This window comes from Panulirus ornatus, chromosome 4 (assembly GCF_036320965.1).
Source record: "Panulirus ornatus isolate Po-2019 chromosome 4, ASM3632096v1, whole genome shotgun sequence".
Lineage (NCBI taxonomy): Eukaryota > Metazoa > Arthropoda > Malacostraca > Decapoda > Palinuridae > Panulirus > Panulirus ornatus.
Window position 1 is genome coordinate 53,803,038 of NC_092227.1, and position 20,382 is coordinate 53,823,419.

The window sequence follows — 20,382 nt, forward strand, 5'->3', positions numbered from 1 at the left end:
GCGGGGAGACTTAGGGGAGTAATTCAGTGATGTTACATTACTCTCTGTGTAGATAGCCATGAAGGCTGGTTAAGAAAGAAAAATGATTCCGTCTGGAAAACTAGTGAAAGATACCGACTGGCAGCAGGGTATTTGGTTGGCCGGGTTTGAGTATGGGCATGATATGTATATATAATATATATATATTGGATGGACCATGGGAAGGCCTAACGAAGACATGAGAAAAACCTGCGGAAGATGGGGAAGGTTTAAGGAAGACTTAGGAAGACCTGAAAAAGACCTGGGATGGACATGTTGAGATCTTGGGCAGCTTTGAGGCTACCAAGGAGGGATCTTGGGAAAACTTGGGGGATTTACAGTAGACCTATGGATCGCCTGGGAAAACCTGAGGATAACCTGGAGAGACCTGCGGAGGACATGGGATGGACCTGATGGGGACCTTAGATAGGCCAAAGGATATCTTTCCAGAGGTTGTTGGAGAATTAGGCTAAACTTGTTACTTGCATTGATAGAGTAATGAGGAGTCCTTAGTCATGAGACGTTCTCTGACAACACCGTATTCCCCCCGTCATACAGCCTCGCTAAAAGTGATTTTATTAGCGTTGTAGCCATTTTACAGTTACGTCCGGTAACATCGTTAGTTGTGTATCTTACTGCTTCTTAGTCCCTTGGCCAACGTGAACCAAATTTAATGGGATGATACTTTGAAGTAAGGGACATGTTAAGGGGTTTCACAAGCACATTTTACTCCCATCTTTCATGTAGGGTCTAGGGTAACATACGCCCGTATGTACTCCGAGTGAAATATTGTTTCGTAATACAATAGTGAGGAGTGTCTTGGTAGAAAAGAGGATAATTCTCTTTAAGGTCTATCAGCCAAGAGCTGCTGAACATGAACCTGTGAGTGACGCTCTAAGGCGTGTAAGATGGCTGGAATCTGTTGGTGCATTAACTATATAACGAGCTACTCAGGAGGGAAGTCCAAGATAGATGAATAAGATCCAAGTTGTAATGTGCTGTGTCTGACTATGAATAGCAGGACCTGACCCCACATACTCACATTAAGTAAAGCACAGAGCTTCAAGGCAGCGGCATAGTACCGCGAGGCAAAACGGACGGGGTGAGACTGCTAACGGCACCTCTGCGATGATACATGACATGACCCTGCTGATGATGATGAAACTGTTGCTCAGCAAACTTGCGACAGGAAAAGAATAACCAGAAGGAAAAGACAAGAGGCAGGTGATGAAACTGTTTCTCAACAAACTTACGACAGCAAAATAATAACCAGAAGGAAAGGAAAAGAGGCAGGTGATGAAACTGTTGGCACACAGTCGAAATATGGAGAACAGAGAACACAAGCGAAAACCGATGAAACTGTTGCTGGACATGATGGATATCGTGGCAGAAAGACCAGAGGAGCAGCCAAAGAACAGTTACAGGGAAATATCTCCAGTAATGAAACCTGTAATGAATCCTCATATATAATCTACATACAAGTCGGGATGACTGTGTTATCTGTGATGTCATCCAACCCTACACCTCTGTTTCTTACTATCAAATTCCATAACCCGGACACCTTGAGCTCACAGGCTTATGACCTCAGAGGCACTATCATCCTCCCTAGGATACAATTTTGCCTTTGACTAGCGGCATGAAGCTCACCTTTACTGAAATGAGTGTTACAGGTGATTTGCTCTTTGTTACTCAGGGAAGGTATTCAGTGCGTCTCTCGGTAGTGGTAATTAGTTTACAGGTGTTCGGTAAGAAGTGTGGACGAGTTATCTGACAGGCTTTCTAACCTTAGATTTATCAATGCATTGAAATGTCTGAGTGTGAGGAGTGTGCGAATTCGTTCCTCTAATGTTTCCCAGTAGATTGTCTAAGTTCTATTATGCAATGCCGGGCAGTGACTTAAGAGGACTGAAACGTTTCCGGTATCCCTGATTTTCTATAAGTTTAAGCCAGTTCCTTTAGCAACAGCAAAATGTTTTAGCTTAGGGGCTAGTACCTGTAGGCATAATATATTTTTTGATCAGGCTGAGATGTGTTACTGGATATCCTGAGCTGAACAGGCGGTTCTAAGAATTGTTGAATTGGTTGAAGTAAGTCATTCTTCCACATCACCTCGTACAGCTTCGTCATCCAGGATGAGAGAGCTGTTTGACCTATACACGAACATAATAATCTGAGAGCGATTTGCACCAGGAGTGCTGGCGGATACTGCATGAAGGAAAAAAACTACCAAACGCATCCAGTACTGGTAATTCAGACATGTTTTGATGTTTGACTAATTACTGTTCATCCCAACGAGCTGTTATCTTGATATCTATTCGGGGTCATGAGACGTCTTCGTTTTCTGTGTTTCAAGGAAGGCAGACTTGACAATACATTCCAGAGTTACATACCCAGATTTTCGTCATTATGGATTATCCCACAAAAAAAAAAAAAAAAAACACTGCCTCTTCTCCGGCCACCCAGCCCAAACTACAGCTTACGAGCGATTTGAAAATCTTTCGTCTCTGGTGCAGCGCGAGCGAAGAGAAATGAAATATAGGGACATAGGGAGCACTGCTAGTTCATGTTGGGTTCAGGTGATGGTGAAAATGAGCTCAAGCGTCCTCCACCTATTAGAAGTCCATTGTGCTCCTCCTACTATCGCAAAAACCCTTTTTGATTATATTTCTGAAATCAATAAGAGAAAGGTAAATTGTAAACACGAGATTGTTTCGAAATTTACAATAGTATAAAATAATTCGTATTATCTACCGAAATGACTTGATGAATTCGAGATTCATAAGCACCACTGCCACTGTTGTTTCCTCGCTCTGTTTTAAGCCTCTTTCAAGTTCTCATTATCAAAATGTGACCTTTTCTCTTTTAGTTCAGCAAGACATTCAAACAGAACAATATATATTCTCAGACTTCCTTGAATGAATTTGAATCGATTATGTTGTACAAACATCGTAACTCAAAGAATTATATGAGCGATTGGTTTCTGTCTACTGACGTTGGTAGTTAGTTGCTGATCTTTCAGACTATGAAAACTTTCCAAGGAGAACTCTTAGGTCAGCGTTTACCGCACCAGGTGGAATCCTCACAAACTAAAAGCATCCTTTGGATGGAAGTTAAACTAAGTTAAAACCATGAAACTGACAACCAACCAGTTCTTCAGCCTCTAAGCATCAGAAAACCTTTCCACTTCGTCTCTAAATTGCAAAGGTTTATGTAAACGATAATCTTTTATTGCACACTACCCCAGCAACTTGAAGAATAAAGGCAGACAGCAGTGTCTATATTTGACGGTCATCATCAAGTAGATTAACTGATAACTGGTTGTTTGTTTTTTCTCTCGTCGCAGTTTTTCAGGAGGCCGAGTCACCACTGATGGCAGATGATAAATGAACATGAAGGAGAGAGAGAGAGAGAGAGAGAGAGAGAGAGAGAGAGAGAGAGAGAGAGAGAGAGAGACAGACAGAGAGGAGAGACTCGTGGAGTGATGCATCATGCCTCAAGGGTATTTACAACAAACCCAGCTGGGGCTTCGTCTGGGAGTATCGAAGCTCTTCACATACACCATAACAGATGTCGTGTCTTCTTCGCTTCCCTCTGATCATGAGTCTTATTCTTCATCTGTTTGGTTACCATTTACTTCATTGGTACACTGCTGGTGGTTACGCCACCTTTTCTCTGAATATCTCGGATGTCTCTGTCTCTTAAATCATTGTTCCGGTAACATTTGTCATTCTGTCGAGTCTGCATCTCCTCAACCTGTTTCACTGTTGTTTTGGTTGGTGGTGTTCGGGGTCTGGATTCATGCCTGTCATAAAATGTTGTATTTTGTAGACAGGAAAGGAAACTGTCTACAAATTTTGCCTACGACGAACTTATCAAGTTTGTATAGACCTTCAATAGTATTAATGTTACACTTCTTTGTGTATTAAATGATAGAAGATTCATTGGCATTTCTTGTGGTAAAGTCACTCCACGAGAAATATCATTGAATCTTCTGTTATCAAATACACAAAGAATTGTAACATCAATATTGGCCAAGGTCTTCCTAGGCGAAATTTGTGAACAATTCCCTTTCCTGTCCACATAAAAAGAATTTGATGACTGGCATGATGACAGACCCAAACACCACCGTCCAGTAACGCTTCCTTTCCAATGGCGTCTTAGCTACGTCTCTTCCTTTTGTTTCAACTGACTGTTCTACGCCTTATCTCATATTGTATCTCCTCTGACGCTGTGATCATTACACGAGAGTGCACTTGGAAACTTACCGTGCTTCATTTTCCTCGTGGTTATATGCATATACAAGATCATGACGCACGTCCTCACAAGGTAACCGTCTCCCTATATCACATCCTTCCTGAACAATAATAAAAGCTCGGAAAGATCCCGTTATCCCTGGCGCATTCGAAAAACATATGACGGTTTCTTGCCTCCACTTGCACATTTCAGAGGAATTACATGACGCGTGCGCGAGTAGAAACGTCTCATCGTTATCGCTTATCTTGGTGGTAGGAAGAAGGTAATGAATATGATAAAGAATGAGTATGAAGCAACTTTGCGAGTTAAAGAGCTGGAGTTTAAGAATCGACATGAAGAAAACAATCCTATGTTGTAGGAGGAGTGAAGACAAAGCTCACTGGTCACTTAACCTGGATCTATTATTTCGATTGTTTTTTTCTTTGTGGATTTTTCCCTAGACATTTCTTGCAGTTGTTCAAACCACTATATATATATATATATATATATATATATATATATATATATATATATATATATATATATATATATTACACGACGCTACACGGGAAAAAAAATGGCTTCAGACAAGAAAATATGTTGAGACATTCACTGAGTAACGATTGCGGTTAACATTCTATGAACGTGTTTGCTTATTTGCAGAGTGTGCAGTTGCAACACCTGGCGCTGCAAAGTACAGAATAGCTTTCACTAAAAAGATGTAATTTTGAATAACATAAATTTCATTGTTCAAACAGTCACTGAATGACCTTTCAATTGACGCTGATAATACATTTCTTAACATTCTATGATTAGAATTAAACTAATCTCAGTACATAAATACTTTGAAAAGTGGCCTTTATTGGCCATAAAAATGCCTTCATGGCCATCTTGCGGTAGCCAAAAACCTCGGTCAGCTATTGAGGTAAACACAGCCGAGATAAGGGGTCTTTAGGCTTTACAGTTGGGCCATTAGAAGATGTAACACAAACGCACAGACCTAAGAGCATTTAAGGTTACACAGCAAGGGAAGTCACCATCGTTGAGGCTGTATTATCGTCAGTTGACGAAACAGTACAAGCTCGTCAAAGAACATATTGCTTCAGTAGAGGTTTTACTGTCCCTGCTACTTAGTGTAGCGCAGTTTTGGAGCCGGAGGAGACCTTGTTTGGGGGTTCCTATGGTTATAGTCCCAGTCCTCCTTTATAGAAGGGGCCCTGGAGTTGTATATCAGTACTAATCTACTTGCATGTACTAGCATAGACTCCACACTGCAGGAGAGAGTGCTGACACCACTGTTGTATTGCAGGCGTGATGGTGTGGTGCGTGGTGGTGGTGCTGGTGTCAGCAGCGTGCGGACTGACGGAGGCCGTCAACATGGAAGATACGATTAAGGACTTGTACGACGCGCCACAGGGTCAACAGGGACGTTTCTTCCTCAACTACGATCAGTCGGCAGCCTTCAACACCTCCGTGGCCTTCACTATTCCACTCTTCTCCTTCACCTTACCTGGCGCAGCAGACTCTGCTGCAGCCGGTTTAGACTCCGAGAGCTTCGGAGCCCTAGCGTTCATAGCGCTCTTCATGCTGGGAGGCCTCGGGGTGGCCATCTACACCACATCTCAAGGCGCTATTGATGGGAGAGAGAACTCTGACGGACAGGTCAACCAGGACTCGTTACTGGCCAGGCTTGTGGCAGAGTCTTTATCCAGCCTCCCCAACGTTGTGGACACCGAGAGTTGTGCACGGCTGGCCATCTGCGGGGCGTACGCCGAACCCGCAAGATATGGCCTCTTGGCTTGGCCCGTCCGATTCCTAGTGCCGTGAGTACCCCTTCTTGTCATTACATGTATTAACTCGAGTCGTTTTACCAGCTTAGCTCATTACTTATCGCTTCACAATCCTTAGGCAAGCATAGGCGTACATAAGTACTGCAGTATGTTTTCAGAAGTACACTTGAATATTTTCTTTTGAGAGAAGATATATTTGTTCATTGTCATTGCTAACTTGCTAATGACACCGTTTGTTGTCACGAACCATCTCAGTATCTGTCAAAGCGTCACCTATTTTCCTTAGCTTCGGTGGATAGTGATTTCTTCTTTTTGACAATTGTTTGTGTGGAATAGCCACAAGAAGTTGCCACGTATCACTTACCATGGGAGTGATCCAATCTTATCGTCCTCTTGCTGAATGCCGACTGTTGACGAAGAGGAATGGAAGGGGTAGCAGCGGGGTAAGGTGGCGTGTATAACACATCGATAAGGTTTGACATCTTGGTTTACAGAAGGTGAAGTAGCGGGATTTTCACAATCTACTCATTATAGGCTCCTTGCTTAGTGTCCGGCGGCATCCAATTTACACTTGGCAAACTGGTCATCTAGGATGATAAACATCCGGTCGTTGAGCTGTAGTTGCTCAGATATTCAAGCAATTACGTGACTTGAATATACGACAGCGTGGTGGAGCTTCCCTGAACTTACGCAGTGTAAACTATAATTCTGCTATAAGCGTTTATTCGCCGCTGTATTTATAGCAGCGGTTACTTCACCATGTATAAATACTTTGCCTGTATAAATAACGAGGAAGTAAAACGGTGCAGCAGTCCGTTCTCAAGTGCCATCGACTTACTTGGCAGAATCAACTAAAAATTCAGCATGGTAGTCATTCTACATGAGATCTCGAGCAGCCACAGCTGGTTCTGCTGCCTCGCCGTCACCTCCACATAAACACAGTGGCTCTACACCTACCAATGGACGACATGCTTCGTGAGACGAACTTTATTTCAACACCGTTTTCCTTCTCCTTGAGAACAACATGGACCTGCAACTCTGTAATGTGTTGACGGAAGTGGTGAGAACGTCAGCGAGAAAATAAGAGCGTTGGCAACCTCCCCGTGGTCACAACACTCGTGCAAAGCCTATGCTTCAGTTGAATACTGATAGCGCTCGTTATGGAGAGACAGGATACATCCACTTGACTAACTTTATAACGGCACACACAAGTGCACCTGATGCCGGAGGTAAAAGTTGAACGTTTAACCATAAAAGGTGCAGTTATTCAAGTGTTAAAGTTGGCTTTATGGAACAATCATTAACTGGTTTTCACCCATCTCGACCGTTATAAAGTTGTACGATGATTAATATCATGATCTTGTTCGTTTGTTTCACTTTAAAACTGCCATTCGAAAAACGGAAGGAAAGAAAACCAAACAAGTCTTCAGAGCTATCGCAGTTTCATAACATTGCGAAGAATATCGCTGAAGTACGGATTTCGTTGTCAATATGCAATGAGGTAGCAAGTGATTATGCGCCACCCGTTGTTTCAGTAGACAGTGAAACGGAGAACGCCATATACATAACACATCATAGGTAATTATTACATAGGAGAAAAATGCACCTCAACAGGGAACTATTCAATAGGAGGCCAGCAAACACCTCCAGCTTACATAACCTTCACCCGTACATCACGAGAACAGTCCAAGCTGAACTCGGATTCACGTCAAGTGTCTCCGTCTCTGAACTAAGTTCACACACACTTCATGATCTTTAGTAGTGATAATCTTGTCACTGTTTGTACCATATGACCGGTCACACTCGGGTCCCACCTGACCTTCTAGACATTCCAGAGTAAAGTCAATGATTCAGCGATCTATTGTCTTTGTATAGGTGGGGGATAACGGGGGATCTCCGGGCTTCGTGGGGTGGTTATCAATAAGAGAAGTCAAGGGTGAGGCGAGAATGGTGGCGGGAACCATAAGTAAATCATCTGCGACTCCAGTTGTGGAAAAAGTGCTAAAGAGAGAAGAGGAAGTTGTAGTTGAGTGAATAAGATGGGATAAGATGATGACTGTAGGGTAAAAGTAGTGAAGTATTAGCTGGACTCGTGGGGAGTTTATATGTCCGGTGGCTCCGTGCGTGTAGTCTACCAAAGTTTGGTTGATAGAACCCTTATCTAATAAGTCCAGAAACCTACTCGAGACGAGAATGTATTAGATTAAGTTCTAACGACAAATGAGCATCTCGTTGATAATGTTGAAGTAGGAGAAAAGTTTGGTTCAAGTAATCACCGACAAATTGATTTTGAGGTCTCTTTCAACACTGCGTGTAATTTTGGCAAAACGAAAAGTCAAGCCACAGAATGAATTGTGTTGAACTGCAAAAGGTAAACGAGGAAAAAGACTTGGAACTTGGGAATAATAATATCTAGTGACCTTAACCAAGTAGGTCGTTCTCAGACGCAGTAAAAGAACGAAAAAAAATTCTAGATTCATAAGTAATGCCTTCGAATTTAAGTAGAGGTAAAATCATCGATACTCTATACAGTTCATTCGTTAGTCCCCATCTTGAATATTGTGTTCAGTTTTGGTCACCCTACTTTAATTAAAGATAGACTGGAAAGAGTGCATTGTCGAGTTGCTAAGATGAATCCCAGGCTGAGAAATAAATCCTGCGGGAGCAGGTTAAACGACTTGAAGCGATTTAGTTTAGAAAAGAGAAAAGGTTAAGAGATGATGCAATACAAATATTCAAAATTATCAGAGGCTTTGATAACCTTGAACTGTCAAGTTACTGAGGACTTGATTCTTCTGATTTCATTCATAGTAATGGATACAAACTCGTGAGCAAACGTTCACCCTCGAACAAGGAGTACTTTTTCATCAACAGGACTGTCAACATATGGGACGATCTGCCACTTGATATGGTGGAAAGCGGTACTATAGATACGTCTAAGAATAGACTTGGTAAATATTTCGGTTCAAGTCCACGGCTTGTATTATTTACGCCTCTTTAGTCATACCGATAATTACCAGATTATTCCCTTTGAATTATCTGTTTACCTCCTAACTTATAATGCACTAATCTGGTATCTTCATATCACAAAAGAGCCTCGAAAGAACCCAGTGATCTGATACGGTTGAAATTCTTCTGCATTTTGTATTCCTTTGCATATTCCTTTAATGAATGAGGTGCCTTTCTGGTCAGTGATAATTCACCGCTTGCTCCCTTTGAATTATTTGTATACCTTCTAACTTTTATGGCACTAATCTGATTCTTGTATCTTCCACTATCACGAACTGCCTCGAAAGGGCCCAATGGTCTCTTACCGTTTGTATTCCTTTGCATTTCCTTTGCATATAACATCAATGAACGAGGTAAATTCTAGTGCGTGGAAAGGGTACGCCTTCAAGAGGATGATGGAGGAAGAGAGTGATGTGGCAGAACGATTATGAAAACACTGCTGGGAGTGAAGGAGCCACATAAAGTAAAATGGGAATAGGAGGACTCCACCGGTAAAACAGTTCAAGAACTTAGTAGCATCAGATGACCTTGTGTGTGTGTGTGTGTGTGTGTGTGTGTGTGTGTGTGTGTCAGTACGCAGCATGCAGCCATCTCTAGCTAACCTTAGATCCGAGGTACGTGATGGAAAGATTCTCTACCGGTTAGGAGCAAGACACTTCCTAGGTCGGCTTCCTTCACCGAAACATTAAGAGCGCAGATTATTATTAAAGTAGAACCACAAAAACATACCTCTGCTGGACTTTATGTATGCAGAACACTAGGATACAGCTGCCCTCTGCATATAAGTAGGCTAAGGCAGTAGAGGAGGAGGAGGAATGCGCGTGGATTTGAATTTTGATCGGTATTCCTCCACACGTTTAACATGTGTATTTGTCATGCAAGGCTCTAGCCTAGCTACGCCCTTATCGCTTATGAATAACATATAACTGTAGTTCTGGTACTGGAAACTGTACCTTTTGAATAAATCAAACACCGGTTAATTACTGTCAGAGAAATATATTTCGTTTCATTTTTCTATCTTGGGTAAAGAATTATGTCTACCTTTTTAACGTCATTTTTCCATTCCCAATTCTATTGTGTGGGTCAGAGACATACAGCCTGTGAGCATCACTTACACGCATCCTCAACCTGTGCCAGGGGTGTTAAAGTGTAACACAAGCCTCCACACTTATAGAACTCCTTACTCTCTCAACCTTACACATTAAGCTGATTCGTCAAGTAAAATTAACGTCTCCATTCATGTCCACACACACAGAAATTTTTCATCTTAAACCAAGTCGTTTCTCATTCATCATTTTTTCAAATACTAAATCCCGAACCCCAATCAATCCTGTCAACAACTATCCAGCTCTTCCGTGGTTACCTCTTCTCTTTTTATCTTATATTGTACCACCATATGTCTTCTTGACCTCGATATTATCTGCCTTAGGCTCGACTTGACCATACCATCCAAAAGGGCTTCTGTCCCCGCTTCTTTATATGACTTCTTCACACCACATCTTCATTCTACCTTTCCTCCTACTTCCAAATATTCTATACAAGTTATTCACCTCTACAGCTTTTATTCTTGACTTATCCTGATCTACGTATATTCAGCTGGATCTACATCCATCTATTAGAATTGAGAGCTCTTCATACTTCATGCAGTCTTCTTACAAACTACACTTGAAGGTTTCCATTACATCAAAGCTTTCAGTCCACTCTCAGTTCTCACCCTTCCATAATTCTACTATCAACTTGATGTTTCCCTCAACCATTCTTATTCCAAAAAATCAAACGTCCATCATTTCTAGTCTTTCACCATCCATATTGATTTTCCGCTCTGATTCCCCCATCCTCATCAAAAACTAACGTCTTCCTTTTGTTCGCATTTACATTTAGCATTTCCTTCCTATTTACATTATTGAACCCATCCACCCCTATATCTAACTTCTCTTCCCACTTACCAGACAACAAGGGTTTCTCACGGAAATCACACTAAAATGACTCCCTCCCCCTTATCATCTTCCACATTTCACGAAAACATTAGATAACCACGCTGACATCACACAACACTGATGCACTCCCATATGTTTTCAGACCACTCATGCCTACACTTGCTGTCACACATGCACTTGTATTACAACAACTCTTAACAATTTTCAAGTCTTATATGCACACTAGATATAGTCAGATCTCGAAGTTCTTTCCTGTTCACGTTATCACATTTCTCTTTAATCCTTCAGTGCTTCATCTACATTTCTTTTTGAACTAAAACTTTCTCTCGTGCTTGTGTAGATGCAAAAACCTGGTCTATACATCCTGTTTCCCTCCTACACCCACCTTGTTCTTCGCTAGAAAGGGGGCTATGTAACCCCTTTAACATGATCAGTCATTATCCTGCTATTCACCTTGCCATCTATTAGTATTAAGAAACTAGTGAATTTCAAAATGTGATATTACAGTTCGCCTTGTTCTTGAATAGACTACAGTGAGCACTTCCTTATTCAAAGAAATCGGAGCTTTTCGGTGAGCCACTGATTTTGCCAGTCGATATCCTAGGTTGCGTCTTTCCTTGCAGCTGCAAGGCGGGGTCCACATATGATAAGGGGATTATGATGATTAGAAAATCGTGACCATCATGTTATTCCGCCCGTAGATGGGAATAAGGGTGGGGTTGGGTTATGGCTCCATCATTACTATCACCTCCATCACTTCAGTAACAAGTGCTGCCATCCACTGGAACCATTCCTGCCATTGTTGTTACCAGTGGCGTTACAACCAACACCCATGTCGTAACCACTCCCACTGCTCTTACTGCCGCTGGAGCTGACACAACTCACTGTAACTACGAGTATTATTGCCGGTCGCAGCAGATGGTACCCTCGATGCCGCCACAACCATATCCAAATTTATTGTAACGAACAACATCTATCGCTGTTGCATTGGTACCATTTACAGATGTCAACGTCCGTTTCTCTTCGGTAAATTTCTACTTACATTAAATATACTTTGACATTCGGTCTTTAACTGGTCCATAAACTACTACACTTACATGACTCAGGTACAGCAAGGCTACAGGAACACTAAGTACTCCCACAGGATATCCTGGTCACCTGTGCCATCAGGTGTGTCCCAGAGTCCGTTTTCCCACGGCCATTACAAACTTCCTGCTGATGGTATTCATTGGGGCTCTGGGTTATATTTAGGGACGGCGGTCAGCAATGAGCTTCACCGTTCTGAATCCCTCCGACTGCCATGCGCTTCGTGAGGACTCCAGATGGAAGTGGGTATGTTTGAGCCTAAGGATTTTGCTAGAGGTTAGTATGTATTGCCTGAATGCGTTTTTCTAAGATACTCTTTCTGATGTTACTGTGGCTCTGTTGTTTGCTTTCATATTTTCTTAGGTAATACTTTGAGTTCAGACTTTGTTACTTTGCGTGAAAATGATCATTGTTTGGATTTTGTTTAAGATAGCTACATTATGCTGTGATGGAGGTATCGTGATTTCATTTGGGTATTGTTTGAATACTTTTCTGTCCTCCCTGGGCCTTACTGTATGTCTTGCTTTGGTAATGCTCTAGATTCGGCTTAAAAAAGGCATTTTGAGTTTCCATTGAATAGTTTATTGCCTCCTGTTTTACAGTTGTTCTCTGTTCTGTAAGATATCTTGGATTTTAGTTCTTCGATCCGTATCGTCATTTTGGTTACGATTTAGTTGCTAGTCTCACTATCATTCAATTTCATTTTTGGTTATCATCTTCGTCTCATTTTGGAATTTGTTTAGTTCACATCCAACTTGAGTATCATTACCTCCGTTCTCTTTTCATTGTGAAAATTCTGCTGCATGTTTGTATATTACTGTTTTAGTCTGTAAGTTTCCCCGTCTATGAACAATGTGGGACATCAGTCCTTGTAATATAAAAGATGGTCATTTAGCATATAGAATTGGATCGACTCTTGAGAGACGAAATCCACATTGTTGGTGGATGCTGGTGAAGGGTTGATGTCACAGGAACAAAAAATAAAAGAGTCGCGAAAGTTTGTAGTGTGGAAGAGGTTTTGCGTTTCTGGGGCATGTCTGTAGAAGTACCAAGGTATTGCTCTACGTATGATGGAAATACCAGCCAAGGACCTCTTACAGCTCTATGGATCATTGATCCTGGGACACTAATGCACTTCGAAATGTCAGTTATCATTTGCTTATCTTTGTCAATATAGATGTGTTGGGAAATTGCTCACGGATGCAAAGGAATAGTTAAGTCGACGAAAAGTAACACCATCTTAAGTGTATATAAAGACACTTAGCGACTTTGATAAATATTGCATATGTATGATTGAGTGTGAAATTTTCTCGTGTCTAATCATCATCAGGTTTTACGTAGCTCTTGTGACGACATAACTTTTCTTCTCATAAGGATCTTGCCTTTTTACGTTCCTTGAATTATACAGAAGTGTAATTGCCTTTTCCATCACACGATTATCCTAAGTTCTGCATTCCCTTCGTTTTTGCCAGCGGTCCTCCAACATCACCTCCACACAAGCAGATGCAAAACATGTATTCTTCGTTTCGCCCGCACCTTCCACCCCCGGACCAGTCATAGCCACGCTAGAACACAGGAACTCTGCAACATTACTCCCTACTTCGCCTCAATCACCACCGAACACAGACAAACCAGCCGTCCGTGGCAACTCTATTCGCCGGTTCCATGCCTGACAATACGTACATATATCATTTAAAATTACCACATAACCAATTTTCATGAAAGAGTCCAGGTATCATTCGCGACCGCCCAAAGGCTGCGCTTCTTTCAGTAGCAGGGGAATGTAAAGTTCTTTGAAGTGAGAAGTACTCTGATGAGTCTGTATTACCAATGGCATTCATACCTAAAGGTGTAACCTCGCGCAGGTTTAAGCTCGGCAATACGAAACACCTGTCCCATTGTACACTCAGTAACAGATCAGCTGCACACAGGAATAAACAGCTAACAAGTACTGCCAGTAACGTCTGTGATGTACACTCACACTAGTGGTTAGGAACAAACTCAGAGACATAAATGATGCACACATGTACAATGAGACAACCTCACGTACAGAAACGTAGATACATTATTCCAGTATAGAATTAGATACAAAGCCCTGTGATGCACAGCTACAGAGGACAGATTAGCACGTGTACCTTACACTCTAATAGAAAGACTGGGTTGATGCCCAGATACACAGGCCAGTTATGCATCAGACTGTATCTTATAACTCGAACAAGAACAGATATTCATCCATAGCCCAGGTTAGAGAGTCGGGTGTGAACCCAGAAAAACAGGTATTGTGCACAAATGAGAACGCATCTAAAGCACACACAAGTCCAAAGATCAACTGTGCACCACAGTACTCTGATCAGATACACATGAATGTACTCAGGTCAGTAACACTTGGTAACACAGGTCGACAACACATCAGGTATATAGGTTAGACTCGCAAGTCAGTAGCAGACATTGGTACATAGGTCAACGACACAGTCAGGTACACAGGTCAGCAACACACTTAGGCACACAGGTCAAAAACACCTTTGGCTGCACAGAGCAATGTTTATAGGTCAGTCTCGTCCGAACTGACTTGAACCAATCAGTCTTGAGTACCATAGAACCCGATGAGGTATACACATTCAGGTATACAGGTCAAGTGTACACTAAGACACACAAGTCAGGTACAGACTCAGATATACAAGTCATGTACACCCTCATCCAGGTATACTAGTCAGGTAGAGAAGCTTGAATCAGGTACACAGAGGGGGTACACATGATGAATACACAAGGCAGTTAGATAATCATATATACACAGGTCAGGTATATCTACAGCTAACTGAACCAGGTACACAGAAAGATGAACATATTAGGTACGGTAGACGCCCAGGTAAACGGATCACATAAGAACTCAAATACACAGGTCAGGTACTCTCATAAATCCACATATTGGGACATACACAGGTATACGTCAGATATGCACACAGGCAGAATATTGCAGTTCAGAGAGAGAGAGAGAGAGAGAGAGAGAGAGAGAGAGAGAGAGAGAGAGAGAGAGAGGAAGGGAGAGGGAGGGAGAGGTGTGAGCGCATGGGCGATGATGATCGCTGGTCCCGTTAGTTAAGGGCGGAGGAAGGTGTCCCTCCCTCACTCTACCTGATGTGGCAGAGTCGCCCAAGGCGCCTGCGTCTCGGGTCTTCGGCCCACGATTATCTAGAGCAAGTCTGCGCTCTAGTAGTAATAATAATTATAATAATCATAATAATGATAATGATGATAATGATTATTATTATTATTATTATTATTATTATTATTATTATTATTATTATTATCATTATTATTATTATCATTACATCATTATGATTATCATTATGATAATGATAATAGGATGTGGGACTGTCAAACAACAAGTCTTTCCACAAATATGAAATAATTCAATAACAGAAGATGATCATAACAATTAGGATGCAAGGAATTGTTCTGATCGTGAACACTAACAACACACGCATCCTGTGGCAACAAGCAGTCGTCAGCACGCCAGGCAATTAGTTGAAATCAGTCCATCATTTCGACTGTTCAAAAATTTATTCTCATCATACATGACATAATGAGACACCCTAATTATAAACACGTCTGTTAGAGTTAATGTTTCTCAGCCTCCTATCTATTTTAAGTATCTTATTACTTTTGCTTATTTTCTTTTTTCATACTCGTTCGCCGTTTCCCGTGTTAGCGAGGCAACGCTTGGAACAGACGAAGAAAAGACTGCATTTGCTCACATCCATTCTCTAGCCGTCACGTGCAGTGCATCGAAACCACAGTTCTCTGTCCACAACCAGGCCCCACAGACCTCTACATGGAGTCGCCAGACTGCTTCACATGGCCTAGTTCAGTCCACTGATAGCAGGTCGACCTCTGTATACTACATCGTTCCAATTCTCTTTATTCCATGCACACCTTTCACCCTCCTGCATATTCAGGACCTAAACACTCAAAACCTTATTCACCCCATCCTTCCATTTCCCATCTGGTCTCCCTCTTCTCCATGTCACCTCCACTTCTGACAATCCTATGTTCCTCGTTTACCTCTCTAGACAATTTTCTTATTTGCCATAATTGTTTTCTTATTCATTCATTTGATTACTCCTATGTTTCGTATATAAAACTTACATTTTTTTTCATTCCTGGTGTGATAGACATTACTTTGAGCAAGTCTCTAATAGCTATTTGGTTTTCGATCGGGACAGGACCCGCCCATGAGTGTACCGAGATAAAGACTAAAACCAAACGTACGTGACCGTAACAGAACAGATTCGTACGTAACAGAGCACATAACTGTGAAGGGGACACACGCCTGTAGCAACGAGATACATGATTGTAACTGGAGGCATAAAAAGGTTATGAATGGGTTTAACAGTAACAGAATACGCATGACGAAGAGAGGACACGGCATTGTTACAGGATATGTAAGGTTGTGGCAGGATACGTATGGTTGTGACAGGATATATATATATATATATATATATATATATATATATATATATATATATATATATATATATATATATATATATAAAATATGGCTGTAGCAGGACTTATGTGGTTGTAGTGGCTCACGTAGTGGCTGTGGTAAGAAACGTATGGATATGACCGGACACTTGCGACTGTAACAAAATACATACGGCTGTGATAGGATACATTCGGCTGTAGTAGAACACACAAGGCTACGGCAGGATATACAAAACTGTGTCAGGACACATACGGCTACAGAAGGACGAATGTATCTATACCAGGACACACGCGGCCGTGTCAGGACACATACTGCTGCAGCAGGACACATGCTGCTGTCGCAGGACAGATATGGCTGCGGCAGAACACATTCGACTGTGCCTGCGCGTGTGTGCGTATACATTTGTAACTGAGTATGTATTTCCTGGTATACACTTACGTATGATATGCCTGTCCTAGTTACTGCTTCTTGAGCTAAGATTCTTGGCTTTAAAGGCAACCCTGGAAGTTTGGTATGACACTGTTATCATGACAGTGAGGACTGTTGTTTACCAGACCCTTCGCATTTTCATCAAACTTTTACCATCTGTGAAGACATAAGGTCACTAGGAAGACATAAGGTCATTATAAAACTTCTTGTGACATCCCAAATATGTCTAACGCTGACAGTCTCACCATACAGACGAAACCAGTACGTTTTGAAGAAGTTATAGTAGACTATTCTTATCAAGGCCTTTCATGACCTGCCACATGTCTGTCAAGAGAATAAGATTAATATGAACATCAACTGCACTGTGATAGCTCTTCAGAATACTTGTAGCAGTAAAAGGAAAATCATCCGGTCTAATATAGAAAATAAGAATAGAGTTCATTTTTTTTTTCACTCAGAAACCACTGTTAGCAACACTGATTATGTCTTGATATGTATCTGAAAGCAGAAAAACGCGCTCTGGTTGCCCCTATTCTAAAGGTATGATGACCCTATAATCACTTTCTTCGTTAAACACTTTTTACGCCTTAAATATATACAACCTGTTTGCAGGATCATTTAGACTGACAAAACTGGTGGCTTGAAATGCGGATGAAGTTAATTATTCACGTTCTTCACCGAATACATGAATGTAACCCATCACGTCGAAGTGTTACAGTATGATCACTACTACTACCCCTGCTACAGTCTCGGGTGACCGTAACTATCACCTGGATTAGAAATGATGGTGTTTCTCCGTCCTTGCACATATGAGAGAGGTAGTTGGGGCGGTGCTTCCATTCACAAAAAGTCTGTAAATGTTGACTCTTCCAACCATATTTGCTCGACCAGCACAGCGAGTCAACAGAGCCAGTTTACACTGCCAGGGATATCAGTGTTTAGTGAGGAGCCGCCGTGATACAAGCTGAGAAACATTATCGAGCAATTGTCAACCACTTCACCGTGAGTTTGTAACTCGAGGTACTCATTCTCCGGCCCCGTCCAGCGGCGGCTGGTGTATTATGTTCTGGTTCTCTTTATCTGTGTTCAGTTCTGATGATGTAAATATACGAAAGCGCTTGAAAATTCTAATTTTCCGTTTCCTTGATATTTCACCTGCGTCTAATGTACATTCACCGCTTGTGTACTTTTTGGCATATATATATATATATATATATATATATATATATATATATATATATATATATATATATATATATATATATATAAGCACCTACCTCAGTAGCGCGGGAGACAGCTACAAAGTACAATACAGTTCCAGTTGTGATGGGTAACGGGACGCATGTAACATTTTGTGACGTAACATAAAGACAGCAAGTAAATGACAGGTTCCTACCGTTTAAAAGTCTTCCCTTCATAGCATTTTGAACCCAATAGAAAGGGACGGAGGAGATGCATTTCGTAAATGCCTTCCTTCTCTATAATCACCTCCACCTACTCCAGTGCCTCAGAATGAAAGGGAAATCAATGACTTGTCAGAAATGAATGAAAAGAAGCCTTGGGGCATTCTGTAGATAAAGGCGAGAATCGGTTGGTTATTGCTGTAGCGGTTACGTTCCCGGTTGTGAGGCGTGACGTCACACTTGTTGATTGAGAACATACGTACGGTCGACCGGATCCAGAAGGACGTAGTTGCAGAAGAACAGATAGAGCAACAACCATGATAACAGGAAGAAGAGTGCAACTGCAGCAGTGATAATATCGGAACAGTTGTACTACTCTTAGTATAGTAGTAGTAATAGTTGTAGTTGTAGAAGTATTGATAGTACTAAATAGTGGTAGTAATATCATAAGTAATTGAAGTAATGATAGTTTTAGTAGTAATAGTAGTATTGGTCGCATTAATAGTACTAACGGAAGTAAAAGTATGAATAGTAATAGTAGTTTGTAGTAGTAGCGTTAATCGTAGTTAGTAAAAGTAGTTACAGAAGCAGCAACAGAAAACCCAAATCAGCAGCAGCAGCAAGAGCAGTAACAAAACGATCAAAGGAAGCAACACAGTCCTGGAGCAAGCAACAACCGTAACAAAAGGCGACGTCGTAAAGGGAGTTTATAGGTAAGGTCGACACTGTCATTACCTGGCACTTCCCACTTTCTCGAGAACCTTGTAGTAGTTTGTAACCGTAAACCTCACAAAACCTACCACACACACACACACACACACACACACACACACACACACACACAGCTTAGAACAAAAGAAACTTTGTGATAAATCTCCTTATAAGCTTTAGCGAACGTCAAAAGGCCTTTAAAGGACATCAAAAAGCCTTAGTGAATTCCCAGCAAACCTTCATAAATGCTCCCTGACGCTGTTGTCGAAAAGCTCTAGCGAACCTCCAGAGCATTTCCAAGAATCCCCAAAATGCCACTCCCGTCTCTATTAGTCCAGCAGGAGCCGTAAAAAGGCGGTGAATGTACTGTAGGACCATGACTTGCTGGGCGAGACACGCTTCACCAACCACTGAACGAGAGCAGGTTGTCACTGGTCGCTTTTTAAGGGCCTTATCCATTCATGCTTGTGGTGTGACCTTCACATCCTAAAGAAACAAGCGTTCTTACTGTAGGAATCTGGAATGTAATTGAGAATTCAGTTTTGGAACATCTGAGGATTCTTAATTATTGAGCAGAGCGTGTATTAACGATGCTTAACCAATCCTTAACTCCACAGCCAGTATAAAAGGCTTTTCATACTGTGCTACCTTGCTAACGCTGGAGACGGCGATTGAGTGTATGTATATATACATTATATATATATATATATATATATATATATATATATATATATATATATATATATATATATATTGCGAGAGGTAACAGTGGTGCGCGTAATCTGAAATATGCGATGGCATCCTAGCTCCATATCTTTCACGTATACCAACCGATTATTCTACGTCTTCTATCATATTGTTGTATTTCCCCTGATGATGTGATCATTACCCGAAAGTGCACTTGCAAAATCACCGTGTTTCATTTTCTGTTTTTTTGTATATATATATATATATATATATATATATATATATATATATATATATATATATATATATAAGTTGACTGGTTAGTGAGGATATTCATTATATGTATGGTTCATGATGAAGTGCCTCAGGATTGGCGGAATGCATGTGTAGTGCCATTGTATAAAGGCAAAGGGGATAAAGGTGAGTGTTCAAGTTACAGAGGTCTAAGTTTGTTGAGTATTCATGGGAAATTATATGGGAGGGTATTGATTGAGAGGGTCAAGGCATTTACAGAGCATCACATTTAGGAGGAGCAGTGTGGTTTCAGAAGTGGTAGAGGATGTGTGGATCAGGTGTTTGCTTTGAAGAATGTA

At 41.3% G+C, this 20,382-nt stretch overlaps 1 protein-coding gene across 6 annotated transcripts in view; it reads left to right on the forward strand.

The window, feature by feature from the left end:
* Nucleotides 1–20,382, forward strand: part of LOC139766248 (uncharacterized) — a 345,965-nt gene that overhangs the window by 244,662 nt on the left and 80,921 nt on the right. For all 6 annotated transcript variants that reach the window (XM_071694646.1, XM_071694637.1, XM_071694663.1 and 3 more), the window contains one exon: nt 5,561–6,074. In XM_071694646.1, coding sequence (XP_071550747.1) covers nt 5,566–6,074 — 509 coding nt within the window. In that variant the 5' untranslated portion in view covers nt 5,561–5,565. The remainder of the gene's footprint in view (nt 1–5,560; nt 6,075–20,382) is intronic.